This window comes from Amblyraja radiata, chromosome 25 (genome assembly GCF_010909765.2).
Source record: "Amblyraja radiata isolate CabotCenter1 chromosome 25, sAmbRad1.1.pri, whole genome shotgun sequence".
In the NCBI taxonomy this organism is placed as follows: domain Eukaryota; kingdom Metazoa; phylum Chordata; class Chondrichthyes; order Rajiformes; family Rajidae; genus Amblyraja; species Amblyraja radiata.
In genome coordinates, this window is record NC_045980.1 from 33,673,798 (window position 1) to 33,689,994 (window position 16,197).

Consider the following 16,197-nt stretch of genomic DNA (forward strand, 5'->3'; position numbering starts at 1 on the left):
GGACAATAGTGAGGCCACAGAAGAGACCCGGCCAGCTACACATCCTGGAGAAACATGGAACCGCAGGAGTTGGTTTGGGGGAAAAAAAGACACAAAGTGCTGGAGTACCCACACCACCCAGGGCAACGCACCCATTTCACCCCTGCCTTTGGGAAGTTGGTACAGGAGCCCGAGAACCGTAACGTCCAGGTTCAGGAACAGCTTCTTCCCTGCAGCCTTTGTATGTGATAGGAGCAAAATTAGGCCATTCGGCCCATCAAGTCTACTCCGCCATTCAATCATGGCCGATCGATCTCTTCCCCCCTAACCCCATTCTCCTGCCTTCTCCCCGTAACCCCTGACACCCGTACTAATCAAGAATCTATTTATCTCTGCTTTAAAAATATCCACTGACTTGGCCTCCACGGCCGTCTGTGGCAAAGAATTCCACAGATTCACCACCCTCCGACTGAAGCCTAGTCAGGAGCCTGGGGAAAACCCAGCATTCCCATCATTCCACAGGCCCTTAATGTGGGGACTATTTACACACTTTGGCAAGGTAGGCAAGCAAAGAATTTCACTGTGACTTGTCTAATGTGACATTAAAATATTGTATCTAAAAGTCAAAGTATTCGATCTAAAGACAGGATTTAGCAGGTAGTTCACCAGAGGCATCTGTGCCCTCAGTATTTGGCTCAAAGCCTACTGCGAGCAGAACTTAAGGGTCATACAGCGCAGAAACAGGCCCTTCGGCCCAACTCGCCCATGCCGACCAAGATGCCTGATTGTAGATGATCAGCCATGATCACATTGAATGGCGGTGTTGGCTCGAGGGGCCGTATGGCCTACTCCTGCATCTATTGTCTATAAGCTAGTCCCATTTGTCCACATTTGGCCTTTAACACTGATCCTTCCCTATCCATGTACCTATCAAAGTGACCTTTAAATGCTGCTATAGTACCTGCTCCATCTACCTCCTCTGGCAGCTCAATCCATATACTAAGTGGAAAAAGTTACCCCTCAGGTTCCTATTGAATCATAGAGTCATACAGTGTGGAAACAGGCCCTTCAGCCCAACTTGCCCACACCGGCCAACATGTCCCAGCTACACTAGTCCCAACTGCCAGCATTTGGTCCATATCCCTCCAAACCTGTCCTATCCATGTACCTGTCTAACTGCTTCTTAAATGTTGGGATAGTTCCTGCCTCAACTACCTCCTCTGGCATCTCGTTCCATACACTGTGTGGAAAAAGATTCCTATTATATATTTTTCCCTTCACCTTATGCCTATGTCCTCTGGTCCTCGATTCCCCAACTCAGGGCAAAAGACTCCGTGCGTCTACCCGATCTATTCCCATCATTTTATACACCTCTATAAGATCACCCCTCGTCCTCCTGCACTCCAAGGAATCGAGTCCCAGCCTGCTCAGCCTCTCCCTATAGCACAGACCCTCTAGTCCTGGCAACATCCTCGTAAATCTTCTCTGCACTCTCTCCATCTTAAATAAGGGACTGTTTCTGTGTTTCATGAAGCTGGAAGCTCTCTGTCTTAATGACGCACAGAAAAAGTCCCATCAGCCCACCGAGTCCACGCCGACCAGCGATCCCCGCACACTAACACTATCCTACACACACTAGGGACAATCTTTTGACATTCATACCAAGCCAATTGACCTACAAACCTGCACGTCTTTGGAGTGTGGGAGGAAACCGAAGATCTCCTATTTTCTATGTTTCTATGTTTTAAAAGCGATTTCCGCCCATGAGTGGGAGCATGAGGAGCTGGCAAGCGTGCAACCATACTTGCAGTGACTCTCCCATTCCCGCTAGCGTAATAAAGTTGTGCCTTTACTATGAGCGCCAGTGTCTGACGTTTATTATTCCGGCGCGGGGGCGGGCGTTAACAGATGTTTCCAGTAATACGAAAGCCCAGAACCAGAGGCCACAGCCTCAGATTAAAAGAACGTACCTTTGGAATGGAGACGAGGAGGAATTTGTTTAGTCAGAGGGTGGTGAATCTGTAGAATTCATCGCGACAGACGGCTGTGGAGGCCAAGTCATTGGGTATTTTTAGCGCAGATTGGTAGACTTTTGATTAGTAAGGGCGTCAAACACTTACAGCGCGGCAAAAGGCCCTTCGGCCCACCGAGTCCGCGCCGACAAGCGATCCCCGCACACTAACACTATCCTACACACACTAGGGACAATCGTTTGACATTCATACCAAGCCAATTGACCTACAAACCTGCACGTCTTTGGAGTGTGGGAGGAAACCGAAGATCTCGGAGAAACCCCAAGCGATCGCAGGGAGAACGTACAGACTCCGTACAGACAGCACCCGTAGTCGGGATCGAACACAGGTCTCCGGTGCTGCAAGCGATGTAAGGCAGGAGCTCTACTGCAGCAGCACCGTGGCTGCCCCACTTGATGGGCCAAATGGCCTGATTCTAGCTCCTATCACTTATGAAATGCTGGAGTAACTCAGCGGGTCAGGCAACAACCCTGGAGAAAAGGAATCGGTGACGTTTCGGGTCGAGACCCTTCTTCAGACTTGTGTTAATTGGCTCGTGTAAATTGCCCCTAGTGTGTACAACATGAAACTAGGGTCACACAGAACTAGTGTGCGGGTGAACGAGGGTACTCGTGACTAAAGAGCCTGTGTCCATGCTGTACCTCTGAACTAAGTTGCCCCCAGTGTGTAGGGAGCGGATGAGAAGGTGGGAGGACATGGAACTAGTGTGAACAGGCGATCGATCGATCGATGGTCGGAGTGGACTAGGTGGGCCGATGGCCCAGTAGCAGAAGCGTCCACGTTGCGGGGCTGGAGTTGGACGTATCCTGAGCTAAAATCTCATCTTTACTCTCAAGCCTTTCTTGACGTCTTCTGAGTGAGGGCTATGTATATGTATTTATGTATGTACTTAATCTATGAACCAGTGTTGCATAACGTTAGTACCTCCACCAATGTAAAGCACTTTGGTCAGCGAGAGTTGTTTTTTAAATGTGCTATAGAAATAAAAGTGACTTGACTTGATTAATTCTGCTACCACCGTCTATTGCAACAAGTGACGGCTCCCACTGATGGTCGCCGGAAGCTTGCGTCCATTTCAGGGCGGACGATCACAGCGAGGTCAACACTTGAAACGTGGAAGATGGACAGGATGGCCAGTTTCCACTCTGTATCTTTAAACTAAACTCGATAGTGGGCAATTAGGCCATGGCCATGGTGGGCAACCTTGTTCTGCATAAGGGCCGGGACGCACGTCTGTGAGCGGGTGGCGGGCCACATCTATCACGTGTACGCGTGGATCCCGCCCCGGATGGCAGGCAGGCATCAAGTCACGTGTTCACAGAAGGTAGACAAAAATGCCGGAGAAACTCAGCGGGTGAGGCAGCCTCGTGCAATCCTCGCATGTCTCACCCGCTGAGTTCCTCCAGCATTTTTGCCTACCTTGGATTTTCCCAGCATCTGCAGTTCTTTCTTAAACGTGTTCACAGAAGGTGCTGGGCCGTGCCGGCGGCTTTGCGCAGGATGCGATGCGGCCAGAGCTCGCCCGCTACTCGGGGAAGCGCTCGGCGGGCCGGATGATTACGGGGGGAAAAATCCGCCTGCGGGCCGGATGATTTCGGGTTAGGGGCCGCATTCGGCCCGGGGGCCGCAGGTTGCCGACCCCTGGTCTAGGAGGTCTTTAGAGGGGGAAAAAGAAGGTTAAACGGTTCACAGCCTTTGCTACCATCTCACAGGGACTAAAATGTTCACAAAATTGCTGGAGAAACTCAGCGGGTGCAGCAGCATCTATGGAGCGAAGGAAATAGGCGACGTTTCGGGCCGAAACCCTTCTTCAGACTAAAAGGTTGTTCATTTGTGGACCAGCATTGATGTTGCCAGTCAGTACATGTTTGATTGAAAGGTACAGCATGGGAAAAGGCCCTTCGTCCCACCGAGTCAATGGGAGAGACAGATCAGCCGTGATTGAATGAACTCAGGATCAGTTTATTGTCACGTGTACCGAGGTACATGAAAAGCTTTTTGTTGCGTGCTAACCAGTCAGCGGAAAGACAACACATGATTACAATCAGAGTCGTTTGCAGTGTACAGATACATGACAAGGGGAATAACGTTTAGTGCAAGGTAAAGCCAGTAAAGTCCGATCAAAGATAGTCCGAGGTAGATAGTAGTTCAGGACTGCTCTCTGGTTGTGATAGGATGGTTCAGTTGCCTGATAACAGCTGGGAAGAAACTGTCCCCGAATCTGGAGGTGTGCGTTTTCACACTTCTGTACTTTTTGCCCCGATGGGAGAGGGGAGAAGAGGGAGTGACCGGGGTGCGACTGGTCCTTGATTATGCTGCTGGCGGTGCAGTAGACATGGGGCAGTAGACATGGGGCAGTAGACTCGATGGGCTGAATGGCCAAATTCTGCTCCTAGAGCTTGTGAACATAAACCTACTGTACTAGGCTTGACCCAGTGGTCCATTGCATAGAAGGTTTCCCAGTAGATCCTCTCGACTGCTCCAACAATGATTATGCATTGCGTCTGTAGTTAGGGGTGTCAAGGCTTATGGGGGGAAGGCAGGAGAAGGGTTGAGATGGAAAGATGGATCGGCCATGAATGTATGGCGGAGTAGACTTGATGGGCCGAATGGTGTTGAAAAGTACAGGTGTCAGAGGTGATGGGGGGGGGGGGAAGGCAGGAGAATGGGGTTAGGAGGGAGAGATAGGTCAGCCATGATCGAACATCGGAGTAGACGATGGGCCGAATGGCCTAATACTACTCCTATGTCTTATGACCTTAATTCTGCTCCTGTGACTTATGAAAGCTTGGTTCAGCTCCATCGAGATATCTGATATCAATCTCCTCTCTGAAGTGTTCCCTGAACAAAACCAAAGCCTATTATTAGGCTTGTCCAGGAATCGCTCAATCTAAGCGGAGAAACATCGAGGTAGCCTCCGAGACCCAAGTAACGATTGTAAATGGAGGGGACATTGTTAAAAAAAAAAAGCTATATCTTTCTCCATTTTGCCATTGTTTTTTTTATAAAAAGCACTAGAAAATTGTTCATTTAAAACCGCAGTCTAATCTCAGAGACCGACATTACTGGGGGACAGTAGAATGGAGGTATGAGGCGGAACTGCAGATGCTGGGATCTTGCAGAGAATGCAAAGTGCTGGAGGAACTGAATAGGTTCATCGCCATCTCTGGAGGCACAGTAAGACTTTGATAAGACTTTGCCTTCCATCACAGTGAGGAGGAGATTCGCTGTGATGGATGTTTGTGAATATTGTGTTGTGTCTTGGTTCTTCTACTTGTGTGTATAACTGCAGAAACCACATTTCGTTTGAGCCTCAATGAATTGTATAAATAAATTGTATCATTGTATTGTAAAAAAAAAGTAACTGCATGTGGTGGAATCTTGTGCAGAATAAGAAGTGCTGGAGGAACAATTGATCAGGCAGCATCTCTAGAGACACAGAACCATCATTGTTCACTGAACAAAGACCTGCAGATGCTGGAATCTTGCGTAGAACGCAAAGTGTTGGTGTAAGTCGATCGGTCCCCTCAACATCTCTGGAGGTACAAGGAACTACAGATGCTGGAATCTTGAGATGGAGGAACTCAGCAGGCGAGGCAGCATCTCTGGAGACCCAAAGACCTGCAAATGCTGGAATCTTGCAGAGTTGGAGTAGGTCGATCGGTCCCTTCAACATCTCTGGAGGTACAAGGAACTACAGATGCTGGAATCTTGAGATGAAGGAATACAGCAGGTCAGGCAGCATCTCTGGAGACCCAAGGACCTGTTGATGCTGGAATCTTGCATAGAGTGCAAAGTGTTGGAGTAAGTCAATAGGTCCCCTCAACATCTCTGGAGGTACAAGGAACTACAGATGCTGGAATCTTGAGATGGAGGAACTCAGCAGGTGAGGCAGCATCTCTGGAGGACATGGGACAGGTGGCGTTTCAAGTACGGACCCATCTTCAGAGCAAGTTCACTCCGTACTTCAGCAGCTTCTGCTTGGCTCTTCCCGGCAAAGAAAACGCACTGTCGTGAGGGTTGGGAGCGCCGGAGTTCCGGGCGGGAGTGGCGAGATATTGGAAGTGGGTTTCCTGGGCCGGGTTGCGGCAACTGTACACGGCGGTGGAGGCATTCCTGTTGGAGGAAGAGGCAAGGGTTATTCATGGCTGGGGCAGAATTTAAATTTGGAGATACGGCACGGGAAAAACAGGCCCTTCAGCCCACCGAGACCAGGCCGCCCATTGATCCCCTGCCTCGAATGCTGTCCCACATTCTCATCCACCCCCCTTCACACTTTGGAGTGTGGGAGGACTCCGGATCACCCGGAGAAAACCCACACAGTCACAGAGAGAAAGGGGTGGTGTTTCAGAAAGGAACTGGGTACTGATTGTGGATGATCAGCCATGATCACATTGAATGGCGGTGCTGGCTCAAAGGGCCGAGTGGCCTACTCCTGCACCTATTGTCCATTGTCTAAACACAAAGTGCTGGAGTAACTCAGCGGGTCAGGCAGTACGTTTGGAGGAATAGGACGGGAGATACGGCGTGGAAACAGGCCCTTCGGCCCATCGCACGACCGGCAATCATCCCCGTCCACTAGTTCTATCCCACACAAACCAGGGACAATTTACAGAAGTCAATTAACCTACAAACCCGCACGTCTTTGAGATGTGGGAGGAAACTGGAAAACCCAGAGGAAACCCACGCAGGTCACGGGGAGAACGTACAAACTCCATATAGACAGCATCCGAGGTCGGGAACGAACCCGGGTCTCTGGCGCCGTGGGTCGGGAACTATACCCTGTCGCCCTAATTCCGTTGTGTTGCTGTGTCAACGTGCCGGAAAAGCCAGCCCGAAACGTCACCCATTCCTTCTCTCCAGAGATGCTGCCTGCCCCTGCTGAGTTACTCCAGCACTTTCGATTTATACCAGCACACCTGCAGTTCCTTTCCTCGCAAGTTAGAGTGACATTGTTCCGCTCCTTGTTTAAGAACCTGGAGTGTTGCGTACAGTTTTGGTCTCCTAATCTGAGGAAAGACATTCTTGCCGTAGAGGGAGTACAGAGAAGGTTCACCAGACTGATTCCTAGGATGTCAGGAGTTTCATATGAAAGACTGGATAGACTCGGCTTGTACTCGCTAGAATTTAGAAGATTGAGGGGGGATCTTATAGAAACTTACAAAATTCTTAAGGGGTTGGACAGGCTAGATGCAGGAAGATTGTTCCCGATGTTGGGGAAGTCCAGAACAAGGGGTCACAGTTTAAGGATAAGGGGGAATCTTTTAGGACCGAGATGAGAAAAACATTTTTCACACAGAGAGTGGTGAATCTGTGGAATTATCTGCCACAGAAGGTAGTTGAGGCCACAGTTCATTGGCTATATTTAAGAGGGAGTTAGATGTGGCCCTTGTGGCTAAAGGGATCAGGGGGTATGGAGAGAAGGCAGGTACAGGATACTGAGTTGGATGATCAGCCATGATCATATTGAATGGCGGTGCAGGCTCGAAGGGCCGAATGGCCTACTCCTGCACCTATTTTCTACGTAAGAAGGAACTGCAGATGCTGGAAAATCGAAGGCGGACAGAAATGCTGGAGAAACTCAGCAGGGTGCAGCAGCATCTATGGATCGAAGGAAATAGGCATGAAGGATGAAACCCTTCTGGAAATAGGCAACGTTTCGGGCCGAAACCCGGAAGGGTTTCGTCCCGAAACGTTGCCTATTTCCTTCGCTCCATAGATGCTGCTGCACCCGCTGAGTTTCTCCAGCACTTTTGTCTACCTTGTTCCGCTCGTTGGTGCTCGGGACAATAAAACACACTTGACGCTCTCAAATACCCTCCTGCGTACCTGACAGTCATCTCTCGAATACCGCTGTTGAGGTTCAAGTCCGTGTGCATCATCGCTGTCGCTCGAAGAAATTGACCCCTTTGTACCCCAGGAGAGAGCTGAGCTTTAAAAAAAAAAATCAGAGCAGTGGTTATGCAGCCACAGAAGAGATGGATTATAACTTCATAAGTGACAGGAGCAGAAGTAAGTAAGACGACAGGTGGCGCAATGGGCTAAGTGTTCGGCTGGCAACCGGAAGGTAGCCGGTTCGAATCCCGCTTGGAGTGCATACTGTCGTTGTGTCCTTGGGCAAGACACTTCACCCACCTTTGCCTGTGTGTGAATGTGTGTGAGTGATTGGTGGTGGTCGGAGGGGCCGTAGGCGCAGATTGGCAGCCACGCTTCCGTCAGTCTGCCCCAGGGCAGCTGTGGCTACAGAAGTAGCTTACCACCGCCGAGTGTGACTGAGGAGTGAATGAATAATGCGATGTAAAGCGCCTTGAGTATTAGAAAGGCGCTATATAAATCCCATCCATTATTATTATTATTATTATTAAGTTTATTGGCCAAGTATTCACATACAAGGAATTTGCCTTGGTGCTCCGCCCACAAGTAACAACATGACACATACAGTGACAGTTACGAATGACTCAGAAAACACTAAACATTAATAATAATAAAACATTAATGATAAAACACCATTGATCAAGCATGTGAACCAACAAAATACCAGATCAAAGGGAGGCTACAGATTTGAGGCTGTTGAGTAGAGCAACTACTCGTGGATAAAAACAGTTTTTATGTCTGTGGCCGTGGCAGCTTTGACAGTCCGGAGTCGCCTTCCAGAGGGAAGTGATTCAAGGAGTTTGTGGCCAGGGTGAGAGGGGTCAGAGATGATCTTGCCCGCTCGCTTCCTGGCCCTTGCAGTGTACAGTCCACCAATGGAGGCCCTTCAAGTCTACCCCGCCATTCAATCATGGCTGATCTATTCTCCTGCCTTCTCCCCGTAACCCCCTGACACCCGTACTCATTTTTACCGGTGTCAGTTTTATTGTCACGTGTACCGAGGTAAGCCATTTGGAACGGAGACGAGGAAAAACCTTTTCACACAGAGAGTTGTGAGTCTGTGGAATTCTCTGCCTCAGAGGGCGGTGGAGGCCAGTTCTCTGGATTCAAGAGAGAGTTAGATAGGGCTCTTAGGGATAGCGGAGTCAAGGGATATGGGGAGAAAGCAGGAACGGGGTACTGATTGTGGATGATCAGCCATGATCACATTGAATGGTGGTGCTGGCTCGAAGGGCCGAATGGCCTACTGAACCTATTGTCTATTGGTAGCTAACAATGGCCTGTTTCCTTTATCATTGTTAATTGGCACAGTATAATTGTAAATTGTCTCTAGTGCGTGTAGGATGGCGTTAGTGTGCAGGGATAGCTGGGCGGTGCCGACTCGATGGGCCGAAGGGCCTGCTTTTGTGCTGTATCTCTAAACGAAGCCTCTAGTATGTGGATCTGTCATGGGATTATTGAAAGGTACAGCAAGGAAACAGGCCCTTCGGCCCATCGAGCCGGCACTGACTATCGTCCTCCCATTTAAATAGTCCTACATTATTAACTACCAGGTTACACACACTAAACCCACACACAGACAGACACACACAGTGAGACACAGAGGCACCCACATAGCGACACACAGAAATACAGATGGATACACGCACACACACACACACACACACACACACACACACACACACACACACACACACGCACACACACGCACGCACGCGCACACACACACACACACACACGCACGCACGCGCACGCACACACACACACGCACGCACGCACACACACGCACACACACACACACACACGCACACACACAGACACAGACACACACACGCATGCACACAGACACAAAGAGGCACACACACACATGCATACAGGCACACACATGTACACAGACACACACAGAGACACACACACACACGCATACAGGCACACACATGTACACAGACACACACAGGCACACACACACATACAGGCACACACATGTACACAGACACACACAGAGACACACACACACACACGCATACAGGCACACACATGTACACAGACACACACAGCCACACACACACATACAGGCACACACATGTACACAGACACACAGCTATATACTGACCTGTGAGTATATGTTGAATGCAGTCGTAGTGTGCAAAGTTAAAGCCCAGTAGGTTGCAGAAACCCTTGCTGAGTAGAGTCTCACTCAGATGCACCTCTAACCCATTTAAAGACGCCAGAGAGCTGTGGTACTGTGGAGGAGGCAGGGGTGATTAGAGTCTGTAGATAATCAGCAGATGCTGTATAAATGCGATGGCCATTTGCTCAGACATGTCAGACCCAGCAGATCGGGGTCGCGGGTGAGGCACAGTCACGGCAACTTTAGCGGTGACCGGGGTCGAACGAGATCTGCATATTTTTGTATCTCAATGTGCTCCTCAGAGGAGTTTAGCTTAGAGATACAGCGTGCAAACAGGACATAGGTGATAGGAGCAGAATTAGGCCATTCAGCCCATCAAGTCTACTTCGCCAATTCAAACATGGCTGATCTATCTCACCCTCCTATCCCCATTCTCCTGCCTTCTCCTCATAGCCCCTGACACCCGTACTAATCAAGAATCTATCTTAAAAATATCCATTGACGGCCTCCACTGAAGAGAGGGATGAGAGGGAAAGGTATATAGACACTGTCCCACTTCCCCGAGTTACTCACGAACTCTCCCGAGTTTCCCCCTTGATTCGAACTCGGAGAATTAAGGTAATAGCCATTCGTAGGTACTCGGGGCTATTTTTTTAAACTCGTAGACATTTTTGAACATGTTGACTTACCTGATGCCCCGAGTTCCTACGGCTAGCATTACGAGCCGCTACGAAACATCTACGGCCTCCTGCGAGCTCGCTACCGACATTCCCCGAGTTCGAATCAAGGGGAAAACTCAGGAGAGTTCGTGAGTAACTCGGGAAATGGGACTGGGCCTTTACTCCAGCATTTTGTGTCTCTATACCTTTCCCTCTCATCCCCCTGTTCATCGTTTAGCTTTGCGACTGATTCGGCAGGAGTTACAGGAGCTACTCACCACATCTTCAATAGCCCCGCGCTGGGCGTGGAGTCCATCTTCAGCCAGAAGGGACATCACCAGCCCTTTTACCGTGTGAATGTACAGGCACAGTCTCACCAAGTTCCCTCGGTCGTCGGGTCCAGGAACCAGGGACGTAGCCCGCTCAATGTCCGAACCATCTCCTCCGCACCCTACAGAGGGGCCTCCGACATCACCGCCATGGCCTGCCTGACCCAGCGGGCAGCTCCGGTCTTGGTGCGAGGGCAGGCTTTGGAGATCGTCGGAGCAGATCCCCGCAGAGGTGGCGGAGGCTTCCTTCTGGTGACAACCGGGACAGGTCTCTGGGCGTCCCAAGGTGCCCTCCACCAGCTCCATGTAGAGGTCAACAAAATGTTTGGGGCCTCCCACGCCCTGCCCCTGGTCCGAATGCACTGAAGGCCGAGAGAGGCCGGGGGAGGAGGTCGATGAGGCTTTGCTCGGGGGGCGAGGGTCGGCAGTCCCTGAAGACTCGCGCTCGAACTCCACGGGTGGCGATGGCGCGTGGCGGAGTGTTCCTTGGTAATTCTGGAGCGGCCCGGCCAACTCCGGCGGGGCCCGGCAGTCGTTGGCGTTTAGGTAGGAGGTCTCAAACTCCGAAGCAGGGGGGCCGCTCGCCACGCCTTCCTCAGGGATCGGGCTGTCCGACAGTGTTCTGGAGAGCTGTCGTTTCTCGCTCCCCTTCTCCAATAAATCTGGCTTTGGGCTATCAGGTGACCTGCAAAACGATCAACAAATTGTTCATCAGTGGCCGGTGCAGAATTAGGCCATTCGGCCCATCGAGTCTACTCCGCCATTCAATCATGGCTGATCTATCTTTCTCTCTCAACCCCATTCTCCTGCCTTCTCCCCATAACCTCTGACACCCGTACTAATCAAGAATCTATCTATCTCTGCCTTAAATATATTCACTGACTTGGCCTCCACAGATTCACCACCCTCTGACTAAAGAAATTCCTCCTCATCTCCTTCCTAAAGAATCTATCTATCTCGTCACCTCCTCTTCAATTCCACCTAGTCTCCTTCCTAAAGGAACGGCCTTTAATTCTGAGGTGATTACCTCTAAGTGTGTGAGTAAGTTTATTGGCCAAGTATTCACATACAAGGAATTTGCCTTGGTGCTCCGCCCACAAGTGACAACATGACACACTGTGACAGTTACGAATGAGTCCTAGACTCTCCCAATAGTGGAAGCATCCTCTCCACATCCACAGCCTTTCACTATTCTGTACTTTTCAATGAGGTCCCCCCTCATTCTTCTAAACTCCAGCGAGTACAGACCCAGAGCAAAGGGAGGCTACAGATTTTTGGCTATTGAGTAGAGCTACTGCTCGTGGAAAAAAAGCTGTTTTTATGTCTGTCTGTGGCAGCTTTGACAGTCCGGAGTCGCCTTCCAGAGGGAAGTGATTCAAAGAGTTTGTGGCCAGGGTGAGAGGGGTCAGAGATGATCTTGCCCGCTCGCTTCCTGGCCCTTACAGTGTACAGTTCGTCAATGGGGGGGGGAAGGTTGCAGCCAATAACCTTCTCAGCTGATCGGACGATTCGCTGCAGCCTCCGGATGTGGGCCAAACATGGGCAAATGGGACTAGTTTAGATGGGACATCTTGGCCGGCACGGATGAGTTGGGCTGAAGGGCCTGTTTCGGTGGTGTGTGATGCTGCGTATGTCCATTTGGATAAGCTATTGCACGGAATGATACACTGATGATAAGCTTGTCTCCCGCTATAAACTCACCCAAATATCCACTGCACTGAATACTGTCGCAGAGCTGCAGACTCCTCCTTGGTGACAAATACCGTTAATATTGTCACACCCTCAGGCAATGGGGCATCATCTGCAAGGAAGAGACAACATAGAAACATAGAAACATAGAAAATAGGTGCAGGAGGAGGCCATTCGGCCCTTCGAGCCAACACCGCCATTCATTGTAATCATGGCTGATCATCCCCAACCAATAACCCGTGCCTGCCTTCTCCCCATATCCCTTGCCTCCACTAGCCCCTAGAGCTCTATCTAACTCTCTCTTAAATCCACAGCGTGCAAACAAGCGTGCAAAAAATCCATAGCGTGCAAAAAAACAAGCGTGCAAGCATTCAGTGCAATGTTACTCAGTCCAACAAGACAATATGGGCCGGCACGGCGGCAGAGTTGCTGCCTCACAGCGCCTGAGACCCGGGTTCCATCCCGACTACGGGTGCTGTCCCGTGACCTGCGTGGGTTTCCTCCGAGATCTCCGGTTTCCTCCCACACTCCAAAGACGTGCAGGTTTGTAGGTTAATTGGCTCGGTAAATGTAAAACCTGTCCCCAGTGGGTTTAGGATGGTGTTAGTGTGCGGGGATCGCTGGTCGGCGCGGACCCGGTGGGCCGAAGGGCCTGTTTCCGCGCTGTATCTCTAAACTAAACGAACTAAATTAAATCCTATCCATCCACTGGAACAGTGCATTCACAAAGTGCCTGTTGCTGCCACAGCTGCTGCCTCATAGCGCCAGAGACACAGGTTCACCTCAGTCTTCCGCTACAGATCACTCTCCACTAACTTGGAAATTCATCATCAGAGCAACACAGTGGCCCTTCAGTGGTAGAGTCACTGTCTCACGACACCGGACCCGGGTTCGATCCTGGCCTCGGGAGCTGTCTGCGTGTGGAGTTTCTACCTTCTTCCTGTGACCTGTGGGGGTTTTCTCCGGGTGCTCCGGTTTCCTCCCACTTGCCAAAGACGAGAGAGAGTGTTTTGTAGTTTAATTGGCCTCTACAAATTGCCTCTAGCGTGTCGGGAGCGTATGGGAAAGTGTAATTAACATGGAACTAGTGTGAACGGGAGATTGAGGGTCAGTATGGAGTCAGTGGGCCGAAGGGCCCGTCTTCATGCTGCATCTCTAGATTAAACTAATCTAAATTGGGCCCCTTAAATTGCCCCTTAGAATGTAGGGAGTGGATTAGAAAGTGGGATAACATGGAACTACTGTGGATGGTCGGTGTGGACTCGATGGGCTGAAGGGTCCATTTCCATTCTGTGTCATTTAATTCAGTCAATCGATAATTATGAAGGGGAGGGGGGATTATTTGTTCTGGAGAATGATAAAACAATTCACATGCTATTAGAGCAGATTTAGGCCGTTTGGCCCGTCGAATCTACTCCACCATTCTATCACGGCTGATCCATCTCTCCCTCTCAACCCCATTCTCCTGCCTTCTCCCCATAACCCCTGACACCCGCACTAATCAAGAAGGTGTCCAGCTTTCTCCCCCCCCCCTTCCCCACCAGAATCAGTCTGAAGGAGGAACTCCCAACCTGAAACGCTGCCTGATATTCCCTTCAGGGATGCTGCCCGACCCGCTGAGTTACTCCAGGATTTACACAGGATTCCAGTGGCTGCAGTTCTTTGGGTCTTGAGAGTGGTGAGTCTGTGGAATTCTCTGCCTCAAGAGGGCAGTGGAGGCCGGTTCTCTGGATACTTTCAAGGGTGAGCTAGATAGGGCTCTTAAAGATAGGGGATATGGGGAGAAGGCAGGAACGGGGTACTGATTGGGGATGATCAGCCATGATCACAATGAATGGCGGTGCTGGCTCGAAGGGCCGAATGGCCTCCTCCTGCACCTATTGTCTATTGTCAAGGAGGTTCTCGTTGTGGGGCTCCAGCACGTGTTAAGAGGAGCAGGAAACCTAAAGAAACTGGGTGGGGTGCGATGAAAATTCAAGGATTGAAATGGAGATTAATCTTACCTAACGTCTCGGTCCGATTCTGGAAAGGAAAAGTTGATCCAATTAAACTTTGTAAACACCTTACAGTAATATTCAACATCACACTCCAGCGACCCTCTAACAACTGCTAAAGGTTTCTGACCCACCGAGTCCGCGCTGACCAGCGATCCCCGTGCACTAACGCTATCCTACACACACTAGGGACATTTTTAAACATTTATACCAAGCCAATTAACTTACAAGCCTGGACGTCTTTGGAGTGTGAGAGGGAACCGAAGATCTCGGAGAAAACCCACGCAGGTCACGGGGAGAACGTACAAACTCTGTACAGACAGCGCCCGTAGTCGGGATAGAACCCGGGTCTTCAGCGCTGTGAGGCAGCAACTCTACCACTGCGCCTCTATGCTGCCCACAATGGCAAAAGGGAACTACGGAATCATATCGAATACACTTCCACATAGTGTACGGGGTGATCGCTGGATGGCACGGGCTCGGTGGGCCAAAGGGCCTGTTCCCGCACTGTGTCTCTAAAGTTAGTCCAGTTTAGTTTATTGTCACGTGTACCGAGGTGCAGTGGGAAGCTTTCTTTGTTGCGTGCTATCCAGTCAGCTGAAAGGCAATACGTGATTACAATCGAACCATTTACAGTGTACAGGTACATGATAAGGGAATAACGTTCAGTGCAAAACTAGAGTGGGGGAAAACCCAGCAAATGGAGCTTAAAGTGGGGACGTTTGGGGGCTTGATCTTCCCTAACATGAATCAAAAAAGCAGATCATTACAAGTAAAAGGGTTCAGAGATGATTTAGGAGGATTTAGGAGGATGTTGCCCGGACTGGAGGGTCTGAGCTACAGGGAGGAGTTAAAGGGTCTGTCCCACTTGGTGATTTTTTCAGTGTCGCCAAAAGATTTTGAACATTTCAAAATCCAGTGGCAACCAAAAAAAGTATTAAAAAAAAAATACACTGCCCGTCATACATCATCATGCCGCGTATTTTTCGGTGACCTGATACGTCAATTAACGATGCCGGCAGTCGCCGAAAGAAAATCGGCAAGTGGGACAGGCCCTTTAGTAGGCTGGGTCTCTATTCCTTGTAGCGCAGGAGGATGAGGTGGCGATCTTATAGAGGTGTACAAAATCATGAGAGGAATAGATCGGGTAGATGCACAGAGTCTCTTGCCCAGAGTAGGGGAATCGAGGACCAGAGGACATAGGTTCAAGGTGAAGGGGAAAAGATTTAATAGGAATCTGAGGGGTAACTTTGGTGGGTGGGTGTATGGAATGAGCTGCCAGAGGAGGTAGTTGAGGCTGGGACTATCCCAACGTTTAAGAAACAGTTAGACTGGTACATGGATAGGACAGGTTTGGAGGGATATGGACCAAGCGCAGGCAGGTTGGACTAGTCTAGCTGGGACATGTTGGGCAAGTTGGGCCGAAGGGCCTGTTTCCACGCTGTATGCGGAACTTCAGCCTTTTCGTCGGCCATTTCAGTAACCCGATCCCTCTATGACTCTAAATCC

At 50.1% G+C, this 16,197-nt stretch overlaps 1 protein-coding gene across 4 annotated transcripts in view; it reads right to left on the reverse strand.

Moving 5' to 3' along the window:
* Positions 1 to 5,825: 5,825 nt before the first annotated feature.
* hps4 (HPS4 biogenesis of lysosomal organelles complex 3 subunit 2) overlaps positions 5,826 to 16,197 on the reverse strand; it is a 33,533-nt gene continuing 23,161 nt past the window's right edge. For 2 of the 4 annotated variants that reach the window (XM_033043807.1, XM_033043805.1), the window contains 6 exons: positions 14,698 to 14,716; positions 12,707 to 12,806; positions 10,955 to 11,690; positions 10,000 to 10,129; positions 7,842 to 7,939; positions 5,826 to 6,128 (listed from right to left, as the gene is read on the reverse strand). In XM_033043807.1, coding sequence (XP_032899698.1) covers positions 5,892 to 6,128; positions 7,842 to 7,939; positions 10,000 to 10,129; positions 10,955 to 11,690; positions 12,707 to 12,806; positions 14,698 to 14,716 — 1,320 coding nt within the window. In that variant the 3' untranslated portion in view covers positions 5,826 to 5,891. Of the gene's footprint in view, positions 6,129 to 7,841; positions 7,945 to 9,999; positions 10,130 to 10,954; positions 11,691 to 12,706; positions 12,807 to 14,697; positions 14,717 to 16,197 lie in introns of all 4 variants that reach the window. The other 2 variants (XM_033043806.1, XM_033043808.1) reach the window with 2 other exon arrangements.